The sequence below is a fragment of the Adiantum capillus-veneris genome, chromosome 23 (assembly GCF_014529385.1).
Source record: "Adiantum capillus-veneris isolate H3 chromosome 23, ASM1452938v2, whole genome shotgun sequence".
NCBI lineage: Eukaryota > Viridiplantae > Streptophyta > Polypodiopsida > Polypodiales > Pteridaceae > Adiantum > Adiantum capillus-veneris.
The window spans coordinates 23,949,632-23,976,081 of record NC_140953.1 but is presented as its reverse complement, the minus strand read 5'-3'; the positions used below and the strand labels follow the sequence as shown (position 1 = coordinate 23,976,081).

At 45.3% G+C, this 26,450-nt stretch overlaps 2 protein-coding genes across 2 annotated transcripts in view; one reads left to right on the top strand and one right to left on the bottom strand.

The window, feature by feature from the left end:
• The window catches only part of LOC147427522 (diacylglycerol O-acyltransferase 2D-like), a 113,546-nt gene that overhangs the window by 26,625 nt on the left and 60,471 nt on the right, over window positions 1-26,450 (bottom strand). The gene's annotated exons all lie outside the window — the stretch shown is intronic.
• On the top strand, window positions 14,797-24,489 carry LOC147427523 (uncharacterized). The gene is made up of 2 exons (XM_086497751.1): window positions 14,797-15,273; window positions 23,921-24,489. The coding sequence occupies exons 1-2, from the start codon at window positions 14,973-14,975 to the stop codon at window positions 24,487-24,489; spliced, it is 870 nt and encodes a 289-aa protein (XP_086353877.1). The 5' UTR covers window positions 14,797-14,972.

Below are 26,450 nucleotides of genomic sequence, written 5' to 3'. Positions count from 1 at the left end.
AGAAAGATTGCAGATTTCAGCCCTTAGGTCGGTCTCGTCGTCCCCGTCGTCATCGCCGACATAGCGTAGACTTGCATCAATCACATACATTCAGTTTGTACCAGTTTGTGCAATCAATAGCAAACCACTCTCGCCGACGAGAGTAGGGCCTTCGGAGGAGGGTTTTACAACGTCTCTGGTGTCGTATCTCTCTTCTCTCTCTATCTCTCAGTTTCATTCACTTGCACACACAGTGTCCATTCACTTTGTTTGTGATCATTGCACTCTCTCACTAAGAACGGAAGGCTCTACCTTCCATAAGAACAAAAAGAAACCTTGAGCACAGTTCGGAGCACTCAGCAAAGCGCAAACATTCATTCCGTTGCACCTAACAAGAGAACATGATGCTTTTATTCTCTTTGATCCCGGTTCTACTCACAATTTCATATCCACAGAGTTGGCCACCAAGCTACGCATACAAGCTTACGAGATGGGAGACGTCCTACCCGCAGACGGTGCTTTCAAGGGGCAAGAAGCTTCAGTCACTCTCTTAATCGGGAAATTGAGGCTCCATGTCCAAAGCTATGTGGACAAAGAGGACTTCTTTATCTCTCCTCTCAAGCACAAGGATGTAATCCTAGGGGCACCATGGTTTGATCACATGGTTGCCAATGTTAAATTCCCTGAAAGGAGAATCTACTTTAGGTTCAGGGAAAAAGACATGTACATAGATGCCAAGCAAATGGGTAACACCATACCCCTTGTATATATGCAAGCTTTCAATAAGTCAATAAAGAGCTCTATTTCAGTGTACATGATTTTTGTTAAAGATTCTCAAAATGAACCTAATGTTTTAGCAAAAGAAAATATACACACTCACAAGGAATTAGAGTTATCCAATTTTCTCAAGGGGTTTTAAGATGTCTTTATTGACGACGTCCTTGTGAGCTACCTCCTAAACGAGGCAATGATGACCGTGCAATTGAACTTCTTCCAGGAAGTTCACCACCTAATAAACCTCCTTATAGAGTTTCTCAAGCTCAACAAGAGGAGATTATGTGGCAAGTGCGAAGGGCATGGTTAGGCCTAGCTCATCTCCATTTTGTTCTCCTGTGCTATTAGTGCAAAAGAAAGACGGCACATATCGATGTGTGTTGACTATAGAGCACTAAATAGGATCACTATCAAGAATAGGTTTCCCGTTCCACGGGTAGAAGACCTGTTTGATAAGCTACAAGGGTCCACCTACTTCAGTAGGATTGACCTAAAATCATCAAACAAGGATAGTTGATCAAGACATTGTAAAGACCGCATTTCGCACTACGTTTGGTCTTTACGAATATATTGTCATGCCTTTTGGCTTGACCAATGCACCAGCCACATTCAACCGCTTGATGGAGAAGCTATTCAAGCCTCACCGAACCTTTACTGGAGTGTTCTTTGATGATATCATCATCTACTCTAATTCATTAGACGAACACAAGCAACACCTCCAGGTAATATTTCAAGTTTTAAGAGAGAATAAACTTTAATCGAAAGAAAAGTGAATTTTTCTTATAAGAGATTCAATATTTAGGTCACATTATCTCTCAAGATGGCATCCAAATGGATCCATCAAAATTAGAGGTAATAAAAGGATGGCCTAAACCAAGGAATCTTCATGACCCAAGAAGCTTTATAGGTATGTGTGCATACTATAGACGCTTCATAGAAAAGTTCTCACAAATTGCAGGACCATTACATGACCCAACAAAGAAAAACGTTAGGTATACATGGTTTGCCAAGGAGAACAATGCTTTCGAAAAGCTTAAAGAAAAACTTATCTCTCAACCTGTGCTTACACTACCGGATCTCTCAAAGCCATTTGAGGTCCAATGTGATGCTTGTGGTGATTGCCTTGGAGTTGTTTTGCTCCAAGAAGGGCAATGCCATAGCCTATGAAAGTCGAAGGCTTGACTCTGTTGAGCAAGCTCTAGGCATATATGAAAAGAAACTCCTCGCAGTTCTACATGCCTCAGACTCATGGAAGCACTATTTATTGGGGACTCCTTTCATTCTACGAACGGATCACCAAAGTCTTAAGTACTTCATGACGCAGACCAAGCTCTCCGACAAACAAATGAGGTGGGCAAATTTCCTTTTGCAATTTCATTTTCATATTGCTCCCATTGCTGGCAAGCATAATCAAGTAGCCGATGCACTCCCAAGACGACCGAGAGTGAATGCAGTTTCCATAGCAACTCACAATGACCTATCTTCTATGATAGATGAGTATGCTATTGATCCTGATTTTAGAGATGTGGTTTCAGCCCTTACACTAGGGAAGAAAGAGGAACCATTTCCTTTACAAGATGGTTATCTTGTCTATGGCAATAGACTATGCGTTACTAACTCACTTCGTGAGAAAGTAATGTATGAATCTCATGCTCCTCCTTATGCAGAGCATAGAGGGATTCAATCTACCCTAAAAGGGATTGAAACATATTGTAAGGTGCAGCGGAATGAATGTTAAACTTCGCTCAAGATGAGTGCTCCGAACTGTGCTCAAGGTTCCTTTTTATTCTTATGGAAGGGAGAGTCTTCCGTCCTTAATGAGAGAGTGCAATGGATACGAACAAAGTGAATGGACACTGCGCGTGAAAGTGTATGAGACTGAGAGATAGAGAGAGAAGAGAATACGACACCAGAGACGTTGTAAAACCCTCCTGCGAAGGCCCCACTCTCTATGGCAAGAGCGGTCTACTTATGATTGCACAAATCTCTACAATGCTTGGACTTGCCGACGATGAGGACGATGACGAGTCGGGCTGAAAACTGAAATCGCTAAGGGCTGACATCTGCAAATCTTTATTTGATGAATTCTGACTCTATGTCGATGACGATGTCAATGGTGACGATGCAACGACGACACGCTGAAAACGCAGATTTTCCGGGCTGAATCTGTAAACCTTGCAGAATCTGACCGTGCGGCGAGGATCTACTGCGGGAAGGTGAGATCTGCGACGTTCGGGACTTGATTTGCGAGTGCTAAAGGCTGAAAACTGAAAACGCTGATGATTCTTGATGTACCGTTGTGGTGAATCTGCAAAACGCCGGGACTGATCTACAAACCAAAAACGTTAGGGCTGATTTGAAGTTTTCTTGCAAAAACGCTAGGGCTTTTGCTGGTTTTGCTGTTGCCGGATGTCTTGCAAATGCAAAACGCTAGGCTGAACTGTGGTTCTACTATCGCTAGGAATCTGCAAGTGCAAAAACGCTGGCTGATCTGGTGCAAAACGCTAGGCCTTCTTTTGAGAGAAAACGCTAGAGCTGTCGTGGGGGGTTGGTCATGCTGAGAAGTTGCCTGTTGAGCAAGGTGCTCCTGCTACCTCTTCTGCCAGAAAGTGCTAGCACTAGGTTTTTATTTATACAACTTAGTAAACTTGCCCTACCTACTTTCCAACAAAAGTCACTTAAAAATAATAAGTGAAAAATGTCAAAAATAGGGAAAATAGACCTATGCACTGTAAAAATGCTACTAATGAGATCTGACTGGAATCTAATGGTCATGTTGTGTGCAACCAGAGGATATGCATCTAATCTAAGTGTCTGGACATGCAAGGTATGCGAACAGACTCACAAAAGTGCCACATGACTTCCTATTCTAGACTGACTGAACCCGGGTTGTGCTGTAGCTTGTCCACGGGCACATAGGGTTGGATGTGTCACGTGACATCCCCTCCTTTTCAAAGTGAGGTACTGGTACCGAACTGTATGGCGTTGAGGAAGATCGCCAAAACAGGGTCAACCCGGGTCGTGCTGTAGCTTGTCCACGGGCACATAGGGTTGGATGTGTCACGTGACATCCCCTCCTTTTCAAAGTGAGGTACTGGTACCGAACTGTATGGCGTTGAGGGCGATCGCCAAAACAGGGTCTTGAATCCTGGGAAGGACTCTTCGTCGGCCCACTCTGATGCGTGGGTCGTGCGATACTTGAACTTCATAAAAGTCTGCAACGCTTGCTTCTATGGGCCGCGCCGAAAGCGACACAAAGTCTTTTGTGGCTCCTTCTGTCACGAGGACGTGGCAACTGCTAACCTTAGTTGTTGGTTTCTTTCCAATGATTTTGGTTTTATTTTTGAGACCCTCTTTTTGAAGTTGCAAATGGTCGGACATTGTATGGCCAATGTGAACGGTAGTTTCACCCGCAGATGGGAAGTGGGTCGGCACTGGAATTCGTATAGTAAGAGGATGTCTAGGCTCAGTACAAGGTCATGTAGGTCCCCCCGTCGCACTTAGCAAGTTGGTGGATACTAGGATGTGAACTCAATAAAGGCATAACGTCAAGGTGGAATCACCAACAGAAAGTATCCGACAGTTGGGCCACATTGCACTTTTGGATGCAGTCCCAATGAGGATAGATGGTCACATGACCAATGGGAGCCCAACGGAAGCATCTCCTAAAAATTAGGGAACTGCTATTTTGGGCCATGAAATGTATTCGTGTCATTATCTTCGAAATGACAAGGGGAACATTTTATTACTCTGCTGCAAAGTCAACTGATGCACCAGTTGAGAGATTTTAAAGCAAGAAGCCCAAAACGGGGAAATTGTATGTATGAGCGCCAAGTGGTACTTTTTGGCCAATTTATCAAGTTTGGGTGAACAAAACTCGTAACTGACTTTTTGGAATAGTTTTGGAGGCTGATAACTCTGATTTTCAGCCAATTCTCTTCATTTTTGAGCTTCCCATGACCTTACCTAGGACCAAGGAGCTCATTTTCATCATTGGAAGGCATTAGATGCATGTTTACAGGACTGCTTTGCTGCGTTTTCAGCGATACGCAGGTTTTGGCAGCCATGGAAATCTTCCCCTTTTTGCGTCTGTTTGTTCACAGATGCATTACAAGTCAAGCGCAGAAGAGGGAGCGCTCGATTTATGCTGGGGGGATGCTTCATTGAGAACGTGTCACAGGTTAAGAGCTATGGAGTGCTTTCTTTCCCTCTCATGTACAGTGTAGTGCTAGGAGTGATACCCTGCACGCTACACTCTGCATCTCTCCCCTGCATGGTGCAGGTATGTGATGCCCCACAAGAGGACTCTTCATTTTGATTGATGTACAGCTGTGTGATTTCATGCTTTTGTGTTGAGGCAAGAGCCTCCTTGAGCAGGAACAAGGGTAGCTAGCTACTACTCCAAAGCAGGCACCGGTGAGGGTCATAACCTCACTGTACAGGTGCGTTTTCAGCACTGTGTATGCGCTGTAAATTGACTGTTTTTCAGCCATATGGCCGCCAGAACCTTTGAGAATAGTGCCCCACTGGCAGAGGACAGTTAGGGGACTGTTTGGGGTTGAAAACAGGGCAAAAACCAGTAAATACAGCGTGCTGAATTTACTGTTTTTGGGCACGAATCAGAGGGTTTATGCAAGTGGAAAAGAGTTCCAGCAGGGGAACTGGTTTCGCGCAAGTTTTGGGGGCTGTTATGCTGCCGAAATTTGGCCAAAATAAGTGGTATCTAGCTTGATACAGATAAAGGATTCCCAGGACTCTTCTTTGTAATTTACCGTCCTAAAGAATAAAGAAATACCGAAAGGGGCGCCAATTTTGGGACCTAAAGGTTATCGGCATCTGCTCGGGGCATTCTAGCTTCTGAGCCGTGTATGTGCTTAAGTGTTAATTCCCGTCTTCACAGGTTACCTTTGCAAAGTGTTGTGTGTGTGTGTCTAAAGTAAAGAATTTTGGGTGAAAGCCAAAGCCTACCGCCCCACGGGCCGTTTTCATCTTCCATGCTTCAACTTCGTCTAAAGTCGTGCTTCTTCCTTCTTTAAGAATCTCCATGGCTGAAAATTCCTAAAACCACTTCCAACACAAAAACATGAACATACCTATTCCATGTAAAGTGACTGGAACAGCTCTTGTCTTCTCTAATGACTGTGCATTCAATGTAGATGAACATAGAGACGGAGTGCCAAACCGTTTATCAAACACATGCAAACAATGAGAACGAATCTTTTCTTTCTCATCTAAATCATTCAACTGTGGCAAATCACAATGGACATGCCCATGCTTGGTGCTCATACTTTCATGTGCTCTTTCTACAACTGTGTCGTGCCAAGGAAGAGACATGAAATGTGACTTCCTTGAATGCTTACTTTTCAACTTTTCATGAACAATCCGCATACATTCGTGCTCATTCATGAGTGTGTGGATGGCGATGATGCTAATGCAAAACGCTAGGCTTGCCTGGTCTCTGCTTCTGGCGATGATCTCCTTGATGAGAAAACGCTAGGGCTGATTCTTCTTGCTTGGAGGAAATCCATCAAGGGGTCTTGTTGGAGAAGTTGTCTACTGAGCTTGGCTCCTGTTGCCTCTTCTGCCAAATAGTGCTAGCTCTAGTTTGCTTATATACAAACTTAGCAAAATTACCCTACCTACTTTCCAACAAAAGTCACTTAAAAATAATAAGTGAAAAATGTCAAAAATAGGTAAAATAGGCTAAATGCACTGAAAAATTCCCCTGATGAAATCTGATGGGAATACTGATGATCATGCTGTGTGCAACCAGAGGATATGCATCTACACTAAGTGATTGGGCATGCACGGTCTACGAATAGACTCACAAAAGTGCCAGATCACTTCTAATCTAGACTTGACTGGACTGACTGAACCCTGATCATACTGTAGCTTGTCCACGGACACATAGAGTTGGATGTGTCATGTGACATCCCCTCCTTTTGAAAGTGAGGTACTGATACCGAACTGTATGGCATTGAGGGAGATCGCCAATACTCTCCGGAATCCTGGAAGGGACTCTCGCCGGCCCCCTCTAATGTGTGGGTCGTGCGGTACTTGAACTTCATAAAGGTCTGCAACGCTTGCTTCTTTGGGCCGCGCCGAAAGCAACACAAAGTCTTCTGTGGCTCCTTCGACGCTTCAACTTCGTCAAGATTCATGCTTCTTTCTTCTTCAAGAGTCTCCATGGCTGAAAATTCTTGAAACCACTTCCAACACAAAACTATGAACATACCTATTCCATGTAAAGTAACTGGAAAAAATCTTGTCTGCCTTAAAGACTGTGCATGCAATGTAGATGAACCAAAAGCCGGAGTGCCAAACCGTTCACCACACACACGCAAACAATGAGATCAAATCTTTCTCTTATGATCTAAAGCAACAAACTGTGGCAATTCACAACGGAAATGCGCATGCTTGGTGCTCATACTTTCATGTGCTCGTTCTACGAATGTGTCGTGCCAAGGAAGAGACATAGAATGTGACTTCCTTGAATGCATACTTTTCAGCTTTTCATGAAAAATCCGCATACATTCGTGCTCATCCATGAGTCAAACGTGCTCAACGTACAATATGTCATGCCTAGGAAAAGGGATCACATATAGACGCTGATTAAAATACAGGAAACGATCACGAATGAAACACTCGAACAATGCGTGCGTATCAATCATGAGAACACATAATACTTCCTATAAGGGTTCTTTGGTCCTAAGCTCGAGAGCCAAGATCGGTTCTTCTTGAATGATCAAATCGTCCTGTGGGGGTTCTTTGGACCTCGACTCGAAAGCCAAGATTGGTTCTTCGTGATTGATCGAATCTACAATGAGGTTAGCTTCGCTAGAAACAACATCCACTAACACATCATCCTTGTGAACAATCACATCATCTTCATGCAACTCATCATGCTTGTGAGAAATCACATCTTGATCATGCAAATCATCATGCTTGTCTTTATCATCCAAATCATCATGCTGATCATTGTCAATCAAATCATCATCATGCAAATCATTGTCATTCAAATCATCATGCTGCTCAAAATCATGCAAATCCTGTGGGTCATGCTTTGGAGAAGAAGAGACGGAGAGAGTCTCCGGTCCCCAAATCTCTTGCATCTATACCTGAACTTGAGAATAGAGTCACCAGAACTCTTTGTTTTGTCGGTCGCTCTGTTCTTGTACTCCTTTGTTCTCTGCTTGTCTTTCTGCGCGCTCACGATCCAATTTGACTTGTTGTTCTTTGGCTTCCAAGCGTGCTTGCTCGCGCTCACGCGCTATGGCTGCCATTCTTTCTTGGTGTTCGCGCTCCATTTCTGCTTTTCTTTCTCCTCTTCTTGCTTCGCGTTCTAAGTTCCTTTCCATAAACATCTGCTCTAAAGCCTCCATAGGAGTTAGTGCAATCCTTGATGTAGATGGGAAAGGGGGAGGGTCGGAAAAACCTCCAGGTGAGGAAAATTCTTCTTCGCCTCTCTCATGCTCATCACCTCTAAGCGAAGTATCCATTCCGCTTCGAGTGATGACCATTCTGAAGTCGTGGGTTCTTGTGGGTTCTTGTAGTCTTGGGTTCTTAAGTTCACGAGGAACTTGAGTTCTTGCGGGTCTTGAGGTTCTTCTTTAGCTTGCAATATGTGTTAGAGAAGGATCTTCTCTTCACCCGAGTTCTACTCCTTTCCATGGGCGCACCCCTTGGCGGCCTTGCACTCATACCAAGGTTGCTTTTTCCCAACTCACGTCGATTGGCCGGCCGCTAAGTGCACGGTCCGCTCTCAATGAGTAAAAAGAGGCACAAGGGGAGGCTGGACAAGCCCTTCTTTCTTGGGATTCCTGTCACTCTTCAAAAACACGATTAAGAATCGACACGCCCAAGCGAACTTGGGTACGTGCGACCACAAGAAGCAAAAAAAATTATGTGGTTTTTTCCTTGAGTGATACAGAACACTGCCAAAGCTCTGATACCAATGTTAGGTGCAGCGGAATGAATGTTTGCGCTTTGCTCAAGATGAGTGCTCCGAACTGTGCCGAGGGTTCCTTTTCGTTCTTATGGAAGGTAGAGCCTTCTGTTTTTAATGAGAGAATGCTATGATCACAAACAAAGTGAATGGACACTGTGGGTGCAAGTGTATGAGACTGAGAGATAGAGAGAGAAGAGAGATATGACACCAGAGATGTTGTAAAACCCTCCTCCAAAGGCCCCACTCTCATCGGCGAGAGTGGTCTACTTATGATTGCACAAACTAGTACAATGGTAATGCATGAAACTGATGCAAGTCTAGGCTATGTCGGTGATGACGACGGGGATGACGAGGCCGACACTAGGGCTGAAATCTGCAATATTTCTACTGCTGTCCAAAAACACTATGGGCTGAAATCTGCGACTAGTCCAAAACGCTGATTTGGGGGGCTGTTTCTGTGGGTCTTTGTCGCTAAAAATCTGTAGGTTTAGGGCTGAAAACTGAGGTTCTTAAAGGCTGAAAACTGATGGTCTTTCCGAGCTAAATCTGCTACCTTCTTAGGGCTGAATCTGCTACTCTTTAGGGCTGAACTTGCAGGTGCTTCAATGCTGAAAACACCCTGCTGAAACTGCCAAAAACGCTAGGTCTATGAAGCTTCTCAAAAACGCTAGCCATAGGGAAAAACGCCAGGCATGAGAGTTGCAGAAAAACGCTAGATCTGAGTGTGTGGATGGCGATGATGCTAATGCAAAACGCTAGGCTTGGCTGGTCTTTGCTTCTGGCGATGATCTCCTTGACGAGAAAACGCTAGGGCTGATTCTTCTTGCTTGGAGGAAATCCACCAAGGGGTCTTGTTGGAGAAGTTGCTTGCTGAGCTTTGGCTCCTGTTGCCTCTTTTGCCAAATAGTGCTAGCTCTAGTTTGCTTATATACAAACTTAGCAAAATTGCCCTACCTACTTTCCAACAAAAGTCACTCAAAAATAATAAGTGAAACATGTCAAAAATAGGTAAAATAGGCTAAATGCACTGGAAAATTCCCCTGATGGAATCTGGTGGATTCTTATGGGAATACTGATGATCATGCTGTGTGCAACCAGAGGATATGCATCTACACTAAGTGACTGGGCATGCACGGTCTACGAATAGACTCACAATAGTGCCATATCACTTCTAATCTAGACTGACTGAACCTTGATCATGCTGTAGCTTGTCCACGGACACATAGAGTTGGATGTGTCACGTGACAGATCCCATGCATCACGCTCCGATCTCGCAATAGAAGGTAGAGCAGTGGTTTCAACAGACTGCCAATCCCCAGATGTCTTGACATTATTGAAGTCCCTGCCATAATCCAAGAGTCCACAGTGTCACAAACTGTTGACGTGTCAAAGACTAAAGAATGGAGCCAACTTGCAGATGTGGGCCGAGGGGCCTAAACCCTAGAAGAAGCAGAAGCAGCAATAGATTTCTGAAAATTGAGTAGCTGTTGGATGACGTGGCAGATTTCTGAAAGTTGCACTGACATGATGACGTGGCAAGCTGTACAGAATTCCGCGTTTTGCGTTGGCTGATAACATGGTAGGTTGTACGGATTTCCGTAAATTACGCTGACAGCTTTTTGGCTTTGAAGGTTTTTTACTGTAAACTGCTTTTGGGGCCTATGGCCTTTAAATATGACGTTAGAGCTCATTCTCTAGCATGCTTCCTGGAGGAGGTGCAGAGTCTAGAGTACCGGCTTGTACTGTGCTGATGCAATAGAAAGAAATACCGAAAGGGGCGCCAAGGTTTGGGGCCAATACTCTCTGGGGTGGAATTCCGCCACTCCGTGTCGTATGCTCTCTCTCTCTCTCTCTCTCTCTCTCTCTCTCTCTCTCTCTCTCTCTCTCTCTCTCTCTCTCTCTCTCTCTCTCAGTTCAATTGTTATTGAAGTGCTAAAAGTCTGTTCAGTCTGTTCTTTTCTATTGGCACGTGGTGCCCGTCTTGTGACAGTGGTATCAGAGCATCAGGCGTGCGCTTTTCTGAAAGCATACCGGTCCTACAAAAGAGCACACAGAGTTATTGGAATTTTATTCGAGGTATCTTCGCCCTCTACCCGGACTTATTAGCCACTCTCACCCTTACTTCATCGCGCATCGGGCGCGCTCCGCTCTCGTCTTTACTGCTCATGTCTTACAGGGCATAAGCCATTAAGATGACTTGCAAGAGAAGGATCCAATATTTGTTTCGAGCTGTTGTTTTTCTCAAAGACAGTACCATGCAGATGTCTATAGCTACCAAGCCGCACACTTCCAAGGACTTAGCAAGCTTTCAAGAAAAAAAAAAACCTGAAGTTATATGGTTTCTGACATGGAAACCCTAGCAGATTAAAACTTGAAGTTTCTCGACATCTCCCAGTAGATGTCTCTTCACGAACAGATGACCTTGGAGGTCCAGTGCGATTGCTATCTTGGGACTACCATCGCCGCCGTAGAAACACTGTTTGTCCAAGAGCTGATGGACCATGTTGTGCTCGACTATGACCCTATGGAATGAACCTAACCCTAATTTTTTGGTGCAGGTTTCAGGATGGAAAGTAAATCGACTTTTCGAGCTCGACTGATGTCGAGATTGCTTTTTAAGCTTGAAATCTATTTGAGAACTTGTTTGGTGATCCTGTTTGGAATTTGTTTGAAATGGATGGTATCTGTTTTGAACATGTCTTGGTGCCGATTTGAATTGTTTGACTCTGGTTTTAATACTGGTTTCAATGATTGGTGATTTTACTCGCGGCTGGAGTAGTGAGAAATTATGTTTGAGAATTCTTGTTCATACTCATGGCCCGGACCCTTGTGGTTATTTGCGGAGGGAGTATTGAATGATTGAAAAGTGCTGTGTTTTTTACTCATGGTCCGGACCATTGTGGTTATTTACGAGGGGGGTATTGTTGTTGTGACTCCCGGCCCGGACCTGGATGGTTATGCGGGAGGAGTATTAAGAACTCTGAGTAGTGGTTACTCTCAGCATCTCCAAACGACGCAGGCTGCGGTCTGGGGGGCGTTTGGTTGTAAAAGGCCTCTATATCTCATGGCCCGGACCTTTTTAGGTTATTTGCGGGAGGAGTGATGAGGGAGTCGTTGAACAACTCATGGCCCGAACCTGGATGGTTATTTGTGGGGGGAGTGTTTATCGACGGCTATGTTTCTATGTCTTGTAACATGCATATGTGAGCATTTGTGTTGCATTGTGATGTGCCTACCACTGAATATTCCTAATTGGATGAGATTGCTTGGGTATGTAATTTTAGTGTATCAAGACACCCGTGGAAGATCAATACGGTCTGGGTGTGATGGCTAATTTTACTACGCCGGAATATCAAGAGTTCCGATCTGGACGAAAGGAGAAGCTAACTCCTTGATCAAAAGAGATGAAAGGAGAAGCTAATTGTAAGGTGCAACGGAATGAATGTTGAACTTTGCTCAAGATGAGTGCTCCAAACTGTGCTCAAAGTTCCTTTTTCTTATGGAAGGAAGAGCCTTCTCTTCTTTAATGAGAGAGTGCTATGGACATAAACAAAGTGAATGGACACTGTGCGTGAAGGTGCATGAGACTGAGAGATAGAGAGAGAAGAGAATACGACACCGGAAAGTTGTAAAACCCTCCTTCGAAGGCCCCACTCTCAATGGCAAGAGTGGTCTACTATTGATTGCACAAACTCGTACAAACTCTGATGCAAACTTGGGAACTATAATGCAATGTGTGGAGACGACGGTGACGACGGCGACAACTCGAATTGCTATCTGCTGTAGATGACTTGAAGGCTGAAATTCTGCCAACGGTTTGATCTTGTCTTGATACTGAAAATCGTTGTCCTTTGGTGCTGAAAATCTGCCTAAAAAACGCTGTCCTTGGCAGAGTTTTCTGCTACAAAGCGCTCGAGGCTATAGCATGGAAAAACGCTATACAGGCTGGCTGAAAAACGCTGGCAGCAGGTTCCAAAAACGCTAGGCTGCAGAATCTTTCAAGCGCTGATGGCTGAGGGTATTGGCGATGAAGATGGCTGATGAAAACGCCAAGCTGAGGGCTGATCACAACGCTGGCATGGAGGGGGGTCTATTCTTGCTGAGAGGGAGAGGAGACGCCTGCTACAAGGGGGCCTTGCCTGTGCACTTTCCTCTCCTTCTGCCAGATAGTGCTAGCCTTAGGTTGCTTATATATTATCTTAGCAAAATTGCCCTACCTAGTTCCCAACAAAAGTCACTTAATAAATAAGTGAAAAATGTCAAAAATAGGGAAGATAGGTTTAATGCACTGGAAAATTCCCCTGATGGATTCTGATGGGAATGTTGATGATCATGCTGTGTGCAACCGAGGGATATGCATCTAATCTAAGTGTCTGGACATGCACGGTCTGCGAACAGACTCACAAAAGGGCCAGATCACGTTCTATTCTAGACTGACTTGACTGAACTGAACCCTGGTCATGCTGTAGCTTGTCCACGGACACATAGGGTTGGATTTGTCACGTGACACTAACTCCTTGATCAAAAGAGCCGAAAGGAGAAGCTAACTCCTTAACAAAAAGAGCAAACTGATTGTCCCTCGGAATGACCCTCGGAATTTTTTTTGAGCTGGCTTGAGTTGTTTTGCAGATATGCTGTAATCGCGGACGATTACTCTCTTTCAAAAAGGGGAGATGTCACAAACTGTTGACGTGTCAAAGCCTAAAGAATGGAGCCAACTTGCAGATCTGGGCCGAGGGGCCCAAACCCTAGAAGAAGCAGAAGCAGCAACAGATTTCTGAAAATTGCGTAGCAACTAATGACGTGGCAGATTTCCGAAAATTGCCCTGGCATGATGACGTGGCAAGCTGTACGGAATTCTACGTTTTGCGTTGGCTGATGACGTGGCAGACTATAAGGATTTCCGTAAATTACGCTGGCAGCTTTTTGGCTTTGATTTTGGACCAGATGCTTTTGAGTTTGAAGGCTTTTTACTGTAAACTGCTTTTGGGGCCTAGGGCCTTTAAATATGACGTTAGGTCTCATTCTCTGGCATGCTTCCTGGAGAAGGTGCAGAGTCTCGAGTACCGGCTTGTACTGTGCTGATGCAATATAAAGAAATACCGAAAGGGGCGCCAAGGTTTGGGGCCAATACTCTCTGGGGTGGAATTCCGCCACTCCGTGTCGCGTGTCGTCTCTCTCTCTCTCTCAGTTCAATTGTTATTGAAGTGCTAAAAGTCTGTTCAGTCTGTTCTTTTTCTATTGGCACGTGGTGCCCGTCTTGTGACACACAGTAGGTAATGCATGCGCAATCTGGTCCCAAAACAAGGCTCTCAAGCGAGCATGAATCTGGGCATAAATGCATAGAATACCAAGTAATCTCTCACAATGAGATCCACATAGCCCGGCCTAGAACCAGAGTACCATGACCTTTAACAGAATCCCTCCATCGAGAACCCACAGAAATACATACACCACCACTTGTCTGATGATCCCCTATTGATGTCTCCCAATATGTAAATGAATTTCCAGGCAATAGCTTCCTGCATGCATGAAATCTCTGCTCAAATAATTTGTGCTCTTGCACCAGCAAAATATCCACATTACTGGATACATGAGTACATAGATCTCTTCTCATCAAATTCGGCCTGGGGCCATTAGTGCTAGAGTGATGCAACCCATCTACATTCCAAGACACGATATGCAAAACCATAATGACAAATATGCAAAGAGGTGAACCACAAAAGCGTACATAGCTCTAACAACGCTTTGGCCCCTTGACCAAGGGGGTTCAAACTACCAATGGTAATGCATCAACATCCGGTGGCAATGGCCGCATAAGTTGGCCTGGTAAAAACCATAGTGCCGCGGTACTCGCTCTCCTGGACTTCGCCCTCATGCATCTCAAGCGCATCCTAGGGATCCATCTCTCTCTCTCTCTCTCTCTCTCTCTCTCTCTCTCTCTCTCTCTCTCTCTCTCTCTCTCTCTCTCTCTCTCTCTCTCGCCATGCCTACCCGCCACCTTCCTCGCCAGCGCTGCCCCACCGCGCAGCCCCTGCACCCCCTGTAGCTGCCCACGTGCCACCCCTGCTGCCTACGCGCTGCTGCTGCTCTCACCTGCTGCTGTTGTTTCATCCCCTGCGCGCGCCACTGCTGCGGCTGCTGCTGCACTCGCTCTGGTTGACCTGCTGCGATTGCACAGTGCCAAGAGTGTAGCACCTACCGCTGCCTCACTGCACCAGGCCCGCTGTCTCACTGCTGCATGTAGCCACAGCCGCATGTTTCCCCACCTATGCAATCAGCGCACATTAATCAAAGGGTATCCAGAAGCGGTCGAATAGTGAGCTCATCGCCTCTTAAATCAATGCCGAAGGACACGCCCCCCAAGGATTCAAGGGACACGACGATCACATGTACTACACAGGACATTTGGGGACTGCTACTATCTATCCAAGAACAGGTACGACAACAGAATGAGGTTATTTCACGCCAAAATGAAGACATCAAGAACCTGATACTACGCAACCAAGAGTTGGATCATACCATTGCACTACAAGCTCTGAAGCTTCAACAACAAGAAGACACTGAAACCGGCCTGTTCAATCCAAAAAGGGCGGTAGACTTTACTTCAAACCTTGATTTAGCTTTCACCCATTATTAGTCGTCTATTATACCTGCGCTATAGTGACACAAGAGAGGGGAATGGGATACAGATGCTAGAATGCACCTATATGAGAAGACCGACACCAGATTGGCCCCTAACTTAGGCGCCCCTTTCGGTATTTCTTTATTCTTTAAAAGAGGGAATAAATGTTGTGGATCCCTACAAGCTGCCCCGCACAAACTTGGCTGAATTTCAACTGTTCCGGCCTGATTTCGGCAGCATAACTGTACTAGGACCCTTCACAGTCAGTATTCCCACGCATTGACTGACTTTCCCGACGCATACGGGCACTTTGCAAAACCTGGCGAGAATCTGCAAAGTGCCCGTATGCACGCTGAATTCTCTGTTTTCGGCCCTGAAAATGCGCCAGATCACCTGTACAGCAGTCCCCTTGCGTCCCCGAACCTCCAGGGGGTATTAGGGTCCGTTTAGGGCCAAAACCCTAAACCTGCAAAAATACACAGCAGGCTGTAATTCACGCATCCGTAGCAAGTCCTCGAGCTCCCGCACCTGTAGGGCTACTTGCCCTTTGAATCGGACGAGATTTCTGACGTGAAACCTCTCCGAATTCACCTGTACCTGCGGGGGGATTAGCCGCTAGCTAATCCAGTACCTGTGCAAGAGGCTCTTGCCTCGGCAATCGCGCATGAACCCACACAACTGTACATTGGTCAAATGAAGAGCCCACTAGAGGGGCATAACATACTGCCAAAGGGGAGAGAGAGGGCAGTGCGTAGCGTGCAGGGCATCACTCCTGGCACCGCACTGTGCATAAGAGGGAAAGCAAGCACTCCATAGCTCTTAACCTGTGACAAAAACTGAAAATGAGGCTCTCCCCCTCCTAAATTCAGCGCCACTTCTTGTTGCATGAGGCAAGTGCACCAGAAGGTGCCACTTGGCACATTTATAAGCATTTTCCCGTTTCGGGGTTGCCGTCTAAAAATATCCCAACCGGTTGCCCAGTTGACTTCACGGCAGAGTAAGAAAATGTTCCCTTTGTCATTCCGGAGGTAATGACGTCAACACATTTTCAGGTCCCAAAATAGCAGTTCCCTAAATTTTAGGAGATGCTGCCATTGTATCTTTCTAGGTCATCCGACCCTCTTTGTACACTGTGGCCACATCCAGAACTGAAATGTAGCCTCTGTAGCAATGGATTCCACTTTGGCTAGTCAATGACCCCACTTGGCTAACCATAGTCCTTGTCCAACCTTAGTGCTCTCTTGCCCTCAGGCCTGGACTCCCTCTGGACAGTTCCACACTAGCTATGCAATGCAGGGCAGTTAGATTTCCCGAGGGGTGTTTCCAAAAAGTGAAAGTAAATAGATAATAAGAAAGAAATCAACAAAAAGGATAGATAGTAGTCACACGCTGGTGACATACCCCCCTCTTGAAATCTCAAACGTCCTCGTTTGCATCTATGTCGTACATGCTTACTGTCAACACTGATGTATTCAACACCTGTCGACACATATACGACACATACATGCTCATTGTCAACCTTGGTGTATTCAACACCTCGTCGACTCATGTATTGCCTGCGTGTGAACCCTGTCCCAATGACATAGTGGTAGCTGCGCACTCTGCCATTGCTTTGAGTCACTAACTTTCCAATGACAAAATGGTAGCTGCACATTTTGCCACTGTCTTATAGTACACGTTGGATCCCGTAACACTTTCGAGAATACCCAAACCGACAGTTTAAGAATGCAGTTACACATGTACTCTTCAATAGAAGCAATCACTGTATCCTTGACAAACTGAGAAGAAATACTCACTTCTATAGCACTAACCAAACTTTTGGACATTCCATAAGAGCAATTGCCAAACTGACAATCTGTACAGCTCTAACATTCATGTAACAGGTATTTGATTTGAGCTCACTTTAAATACCATGTACATCATTTGTTTCAGAAGCCATTGTCACACTGACAATCCATGTAGCTTTGAAACTCAAGGGGTCAAGGTAGGTTGCAAATCTAAGGCTTCAAGGTAAAGTGATAACACAGTTGGTGACTCTGCAAGTTCACCTTCTTCCATCCACTTAGCATCCATTGGTGGATAGTTTCTGAACTTTACCAAGTAACGCCTAGCAACCTTGCCTTTCACTTTCCTTTCTTTGTGTGCCAAAATCTGTTTCGGGACCAAGATCTCGTCAAGTTCCTCGACTTCCGGCTGATCTTCAGCTGGCATATCTTCTGGCACATCACCCACATAGGGTCTGAGAAGACTCACATGAAACGCATTGTGAATCTTCCAACTGTCAGGCAATTTCAGCCTATATGCAACATCACTGATTATGTCGCATACTTGAAAAGGCCCATAGTAACGCATGCAGAGCTTTGGAAACAGTCTTTCCTTGCCCTTCATCTTCTTTAACCTTGCCTTTTCAAAGCGTAAAAGCACCCAATCACCAAGTGAATATACCACTTCACGACGGTGACGATCAGCTGCTTTCTTTTGCTTTGCCTGAGTCCTTTCTAAGGCCACTTTGACCTTCTTGTACATTTCATCCATGTCCTGAACATACTTATCTGCTTCAAATATCTTGTCCTTTGTATGCAGTATGGGAGGAACTTTCTTGCCACCTTCAACTATCTCAAAGGGTGCCTTGCCAGTTGATGAATGCACTGTATTATTGTATGCATACTCCACCAATGGCAAATACTGCTCCCACTTTCCTTTATGCTCTGACACATAGCACTTCAGCAGATCTAGAACAGTAGAATTTGCCTCTTCTGACTGCCCATCTTTTTGAGGATGAAACGACGAAGAGAATTTGAGCGTGGTGCCCATATTCTCAAACAAGCCTCTCCAGAACAAACTTGTCATGCGTGGATCACGGTCGCTAACAATCGACTGTGGCATGCCATGATACTTGAAAATATTGCTCATAAACAAGCGTGCCATCTGATCTGGCTTTATCTTCTTCCTGACAGGAATAAAATGAGCTTGTTTGCTGAATCTGCAAATAATGGTCCAAATACCATCGTTTCCTGTCTGCGTTCTCGGAAGATCAAAGATAAAATCCATAGCAATACTTTCCCATGGTTTATCTGGAATAGGTAGTGGTTGCAATAACCCTGGTGCCTTTTGCCTGTCAAACTTGACCTTTTGGCATATTAGGCATTCTCGCACAAAGGCATCCACATCCCTTCTCAATGTAGGCCAATAGAAGAATGTCTCAACCGCTTTAACTGTAGCATCGATACCACGATGCCCTGCATACGGTGGGACATGACTCTCTTCCATAACTTTGCGTCGCAATGGCTTTGTGACACACAATCTTCCATGCATCATCATGAACCCGTCTTTAAGAAGATAGTGTTCATGACGTTGTCCATCCATTAGCTGCTCGAAGACCCTTGCAAAATCTTCATCATTTGCATACTGTTCTCTCATATCATCAAGTTCATGATGATAAGGAATCGACACAGCTGAAATTTGTGGCTTCCTTGATAAGGCATCAGCCACAACATTCTTCTTGCCTTCCACATGCACAATCTGAAAATGGAACATGGACAAGATATTTGCCCATCGCATATGCTTCTCAGATAACTTTGTTTGTGTCAAGAAGTATCGCAAGGTCTGATGGTCCGTTTGGACAACAAAATCTGCACCTAGCAGGTAGTGTTTCCAACTTAAGAGCGCATGAATCACAGCCAGTAACTCTTTCTCATAGACCTGCATGGTCATCTCTGGCCCTTGCAAAATTCTTCTCTCATAGGCTACTACCCTGCCATCTTGCATTAGCACTACACCAATGCTACTACCGCAGGCGTCGCACTGGACCACAAATGACTTCCTAAGATCTGGCAACACAATGACTGGATCTGAAGTCATCTTTTCCTTTAAGAGATTAAAAGCTGAAATCTCTTTTTGTGTCCATCTAAAGGTGACTGTCTTCTTTTGAAGAGCATGTAAAGGTGAAGCAATCTCAGCGAAATTTCGGATAAACCTTCTGTAATAGGAGCATAGTCCCAAAAAGCTTCGGACATCATGCACCGTCTTCAAATTTGGCCATGACTTGATCGCTTCAACTTTTGTAGGATCCATTCTGACACCATCCTTTGAGACAATGTGTCCCAGAAAGTGAATCTCTTCCAGAAAAAACTCACTTTTCTTTGCATTGATGAGCAACCTATGACTGCGTAGCTCTTTGAACACAATGGCCAAGTGATGCCTATGCTCCTCTTCATTCTTTGAGTAGACTATCATGTCATCAAAGAATGTACCAACAAACTGCTGGTGTGGACGGAAAATTCTGTCCATCATCCTATTGAACGTAGCAGGAGCATTTGTGAGACCAAAGGGCATCACTAAAAATTCGTAAAGGCCAAACGTTGTTCTAAAAGCAGTCTTGTGCACATCCTCTGATCTAATGCGGATTTGATGGTACCCACTCTTTAGATCTATCCTGCTAAACATAGCTGCTCCTTCTAATTTGTCCATAATATCATCAATTCTAGGTATAGGGAACCTATTCTTGATGGTATTCTTGTTCAGTGCACGGTAGTCGATGCACATACGCCATGAGCAATCCTTTTTCTGCACCAACAACACTGGAGAACAGAATGGAGATGAACTGGGCTGAATCAGCCCCTTTTCTAACAGCTCCTGTACTTGGCCCATTATCTCTTTCTGCTGAGCCGCACTAACCCTGTACGGAGGCTTATTTGGTGGGCTACTGTCTGGCACCAAATCTATCGCATGGTCCTCGGGTCTCTCTGGCGGTAATTGAGACGGTAATGAGTCGGAAAAACAGTCACTATACTGTTGTAAAAACATTGACCTTTCTTTATCTAGCACAGATAAATTTGATTCATCACAATCTGACACTTCACGTGCAAAAACCAAGTACGCAGAAAGATGCTTTTTCATTACAGAAGTAATAGTAGAAGCTGATACAGTAGGAATAGACTCCCCTTTAAGCTTTACATCCAGAATGTGAGTCTTTCCCCTGCTCTGTACAGTGATCTTTTTGTTGTAGGCATCCATGATTCCCTGTACACGAAACAACCAAGGAATACCTAACAACACATCACATCCGTCCAGTGGCATGATGTAAAATTCTTCAGCATCTACATAGGACTGGATATGTAGACGCAACTTTCCAATGATGGGTGTCACAGCCTCTGTATGGCCAGGACATGCCAAACCTGCCTCTGCTGTATATCCCATCTCTTCAGGTCTGATTCCCAACTTTGAAGCCAATTCTGGGGAAATAAAGTTGGCTTTGGCACCTGGATCAAAGAAGATAAGCACTGTTTGATCCCTGACCTTTCCCCATGCTCTGCAAAGCTCACTTGCATCTGAATTTGGCTTGTGTCGCCCACCATATATGGCACTAGACCAGCCATGGGCTTCTTTCCTTTCCTGTCCTCCTTGTCTTCAGAATCAACTGGCCTTTTCTTTGTAGGACAGTTGTAAGCAATGTGGCCAGGCTGCTCACATATAAAGCATTTGTTCTCTGTCCTCAGGACCTTCTTTTGCTCTTCTGACTTGCGAGGAAAACGTCTTTTCCATTTCTTTGCTGGTCCTTTTTCTGATTCAGCCGTAGCTTTATCTTTCCCTGCGTTGGCTGACTCCTGAGTCCCTTTAGGAGCCTCATTGGGAACGTGCTTCTTGGCTGAATTTTTCTTGCCTGATCCTGCCTTGACGCCAGTGTTAAATTCACAATCTTCTCCCTTGAGCAAACCATTGCCAGTGTTTGCTACCTCGATGAGCTGCGTCAAAGTAGTGACTTTTGTCTTCGTGCAGTATTTTCTCAATCCTTTGGGTAGGCCACAAAGGTATTTTTCAATCTGTTCTGTCAATGGCACAAACCTATAGGAAGTTACTGGAAGTAGAGCTTTCCAAAACTTCCGATTGTAATCATCCAGATTTCTGCAAGTGGCAGCATTTAGCTAGTGCCATTCTGTCATGACATCTGCTTCAAAGTCATCAGATAACCATGCTGCTGCAAAAATCTGCTTGAAGTAAATCCATGTGGACGGAGCTTGCCCTTGAAGCAATAAAGTTGTCCACCATTGTCCCGCATTCCCTGTCAAGAAAGTGGCTGCCTTGTGGACCTTTGAAGCCTCTGTAAAGTTTCCCCCTGCATAGGCCTTGTCAAACTGCTGGAGGAATGAAAGAGCCTTCTTCCTGTCATCAAACCCTGTAAAGGTCGTGAAAGTCACACCTTTGCCACCTTCTTTGTACGGAGTTGGCCTCTCCAGCGGCGTTAAATTGTCATATGGAAGTGACTGAAACATGGGAACACTATTAGGGTTCATCTGTGTTCCTTGGCCGCTATTAACTTGACCTGGAAATGCCATATTTGGCTGCTGATTTGTAATTCCAGCCATACCAAAATTTGCCTGTGGCATCCCAAATTGGCCCTGAGTGCTCTGAAACCCTGGTTGCATACCTATGACACTGTACATGGGGTTAGGCATCATCGTTTGAGCACCTCAGAACACTGTTCCTGGCGTATAAAACTGATTTCCAGGTGCATGACCAGCCATGCTCTGGAATACAGATCCACCTCCAAAATAGCCAGGGTGTACTGAAGATGGTGGGAAGACCTGTTGCATAGCCTGTAGGTTGCTTCCCTGACCATTAGAACCAGCTATAGGCTGGTGAAAGGTGGCGGGCTGAACTGGTACAGCCTGAAAGACTGGCATCTCAGCCACCTGTTCTTGCACCTTAGGCATAGGTTGTGGAGACTGCATGTTCTCCGTTAAGTGTACAGGTGTTTCCATTGACTGTGCGGTATGAATCACCTGTGCTCGAGCCTTAACAGGCTTTTGAATATGATCCAGTGACCCAACTTGCTGAGACGGAACAGGAGGTTGCAGAAAGGCTAAAAACCTCGGGTTCTGCATTACTTGTGTGAACATAGCCACAGCAGTAGCCAACTGGGTCCTGAATATATCGTCATCTTTCTGTGGTGGTCTTGAAGACTCACCCACTTCATGTGTCTGTTGACCCTGTGAAGAGGAAACCTCTTCAGTCACATCATCTGGTCTGTCAGCCATAATTGCAATTCCCTGTGTCTGGTCTATGATTCCCTGTGTCTTCAAGCCCAAAACTGACCAAGGCTCACTTCTATGGGAAAAAGTGATTCAAATCCTGTCGATGGAACCATGAAACCGGCCTGTTCAATCCAAAAAGGGCGGTAGACTTTACTTCAAACCTTGATTTAGCTTTCACCCATTATTAGTCGTCTATTATACCTGCGCTATAGTGACACAAGAGAGGGGAATGGGATACAGATGCTAGAATGCACCTGTATGAGAAGACCGACACCAGATTGGCCCCTAACTTAGGCGCCCCTTTCGGTATTTCTTTATTCTTTAAAAGAGGGAATAAATGTTGTGGATCCCTACAAGCTGCCCCGCACAAACTTGGCTGAATTTCAACTGTTCCGGCCTGATTTCGGCAGCATAACTGTACTAGGACCCTTCACAGTCAGTATTCCCACGCATTGACTGACTTTCCCGACGCATACGGACACTTTGCAAAACCTGGCAAGAATCTGCAGCACGCTGAATTCTCTGTTTTCGGCCCTGAAAATGTGCCAGATCACCTGTACAGCGGTCCCCTTGCGTCCCCGAACCTCCTGGGGGTATTAGGGTCCGTTTAGGGCCAAAACCCTAAACCTGCAAAACTACACAGCAGGCTGTAATTCACGCATCCGTAGCAAGTCCTCGAGCTCCCGCACCTGTAGGGCTACTTGCCCTTTGAATCGGACGAGATTTCTGACGTGAAACCTCTCCGAATTCACCTGTACCTGCGGGGGGATTAGCCGCTAGCTAATCCAGTACCTGTGCAAGAGGCTCTTGCCTCGGCAATCGCGCATGAACCCACACAACTGTACATTGGTCAAATGAAGAGCCCACTAGAGGGGCATAACATACTGCCAAAGGGGAGAGAGAGGGCAGTGCGTAGCGTGCAGGGCATCACTCCTGGCACCGCACTGTGCATAAGAGGGAAAGCAAGCACTCCATAGCTCTTAACCTGTGACAAAAACTGAAAATGAGGCTCTCCCCCTCCTAAATTCAGCGCCACTTCTTGTTGCATGAGGCAAGTGCACCAGAAGGTGCCACTTGGCACATTTATAAGCATTTTCCCGTTTCGGGGTTGCCGTCTAAAAATATCCCAACCGGTTGCCCAGTTGACTTCACGGCAGAGTAAGAAAATGTTCCCTTTGTCATTCCGGAGGTAATGACGTCAACACATTTTCAGGTCCCAAAATAGCAGTTCCCTAAATTTTAGGAGATGCTGCCATTGTATCTTTCTAGGTCATCCGACCCTCTTTGTACACTGTGGCCACATCCAGAACTGAAATGTAGCCTCTGTAGCAAAGGATTCCACTTTGGCTAGTCAATGACCCCACTTGGCTAACCATAGTCCTTGTCCAACCTTAGTGCTCTCTTGCCCTCAGGCCTGGACTCCCTCTGGACAGTTCCACACTAGCTATGCAATGCAGGGCAGTTAGATTTCCCGAGGGGTGTTTCCAAAAAGTGAAAGTAAATAGATAATAAGAAAGAAATCAACAAAAAGGATAGATAGTAGTCACACGCTGGTGGCAGACACCCTGAAAACACTGCAAACTCAAGTGCTGGAACAAGGCAGTCACATAACACAGGTCACCAATAATGTAACCGATGCACCCGAGGGGTCTCCTCCATCTTGGGCACAGATAGTGAAACAAGAGAGGACAATGGGACACAAGACAGGAGAGATGTATACATATGAGAGTATGTATACGCATGAGGATTCTACCGAATACAAGGAAAGGGAGAAAAGATCCCAAAACATTGTGATACGAGGCATGCCAGAACATGAGGGGGAAACAGTCATGTCATTGAACGTAGACGTTACCACCCTGTTAGTAGAAAAGCTTGATATGCAAGATGCAGGGGTATATGGGGCACATAGAGTGGGTCAGAAGAAGATTGATGCTCATAGGGCAGTTGTATGCACAATGTTGGATGCTCGCAAAAGGGCCATAATTTTGGAAATTGCACGCTTCTACTTGAAAGGCACTAAGTACTATGTAAGTGAAGATAGAACACCGACACAACAGGCAGCAAGAAGGAAAGCATATGAGGAACGTCTCAAGGAGAAAAAACCAGCATCACCGCCTAAAAATGCATAGGGGCACGCGACCCATGGGATCATGACCATACAGGTTACAAGCTGGAATTGTAGAGGTTTCCCATGGCATAAGGGAGAAGGGCTGGTGGATATTCTACCACAAGCTGACATACTCTTCCTATTGGAAACATGGGAACAAAACACATGCAGGCTGCCGGACATTAGTGGATATATCAAGCACTCCGTATGGTGGAATGGTACCAAAATGCGAGGACAAGGAGGTGATGCACAAGAGGGAGCAGTTGTCCTTCTTGGGGATTTGAATGCCCGGATTGGAAACACACAGGTACAATTGACAGACCATTCAATGCACCCTGCGGATAAGAATGGGGAACTTATACTTGGTTCTATGTGGGATAGATGTTCAAGTGATAACATCATGAATGCACAAGGGTCAGCCATGATAAGTATGATGAACTCAATGCAGCTTGTAGCCATGAATGGTGCAGATAAGTTCGTACACTCTGGATCATACACTTGCTACACGGCAAATCATGGGAGGAGTACAAATGATTATGCCTTGGTGAGATACGATGCATTGGACTTGGTCCATAGTTTTGAAGTGGGTAGCAGGCTACCAACCTCCGACCATACCCCAATTCATATATGCCTACACATGCCCAATATGCCTATTGTCAACACAATGAATACACCAAATTGGTCATACAAAATGCAACTCACGAAGAAAGAGGACTATGCTAGTCTCTTAGATAGCTTACTGTTTGACTGGAACATGCCCTGTGACATTGAAGAGACGTGGAAGATCTTCCGACATGCAATGGAGGAAGCGGCAAAAATTACTATGGGCAAGTATCAAAATGGTAAACAGACTAGGAAGGGTTTACCTCATAATCCTTGGTTTGATGCAGAATGCAAGGAGGCCAAACGCAAGATGAGAGGCTTAGCACAACACTCAATTGAATGGGAATGGGCTGCTAGAGAATACAATACACTCAAGAGGAAAAAGAGACGCATGTATGAACTCTCAAAAGAACAACTAGACCTCAGCAGGTTCAAGAAAGAGCCAAAGAAGGCTTGGCGTAACATGAAGGGGAAGAAAGGGGATGTGATGGGAGATTTCAGCCTAAATGAAATGTATGCTTATGTACAAACTTTGTATGCCCCGTCGGGGACTCAAGAGGCGATATACACAGGGGCTCAGGCCGAACATCCAAAGCCCGTCACCTTCCAGGCAGTCATTAAAGGCCTCAAAAGCCTGGCGAATGGGAAAGCAGCTGACACATTACATCTTACCTCTGAAATGCTGAAATGGTCAGGTATTGAGGCTAAGAAATGGATACACCATATGATGAATCAAGCAATCAACCAATACTTACCCCAAGATTGGCAAGAAAACTGGGCGAAAGCGCTCTTTGAAGGAGGTGACCGCAATTTGCTCACTAACTATCACACCATCATGGTGAGCTCATGTATGGAAAAACTATTTGGAAGCATTATTGAGAAAGATCTTAGCACATGGGCTGAAAATAACGGGAAACGTGCCATTGGACAAGCAGGATTTAGAGCCCGCCACAGCACGATAGACCACCTTATCACACTCCAAGTCTTGATGGATGAAATCAAGCTAAAAGGCAAAACCCTGTATTGTTGTTTTGTGGACTTCACGAAAACGTTTGACACAGTACCCCGTCAAGGGCTATGGTCACGTATGGAAACTTTGGGAGTTCCTATGCATCTCAGGGAAGCAGTGGGACGCCTCTACCAAGAGGTCAGATGTAAACTCAAGACAAACACAGGTTTCTCACAAGAGTTCAGGAGCACTATGGGAGTTAAACAAGGATGCCCTTTGTCACCTACGCTTTTTGGACTATGCATAGATGAGCTTGATGATTTCATTAACAAGGCTATGGGAGAGGGGGGAGATCACCCTAGCATTGGTACTTTCACGCTTCTCCTCATATATGCCGACGATGTGGTTCTCTTTGCCTACAAGGCCCTCCT

Excerpts from the sequence above, each read along its gene's own strand:
- LOC147427523 (XM_086497751.1), top strand. The coding sequence starts at position 14,973 with ATGCAATCAGCGCACATTAATCAAAGGGTATCCAGAAGCGGTCGAATA. Across the intron at positions 15,274-23,920 it reads ACAAGAAGACACTGAAACCG|ACACCCTGAAAACACTGCAA; the intron begins GCCTGTTCAATC and ends CGCTGGTGGCAG.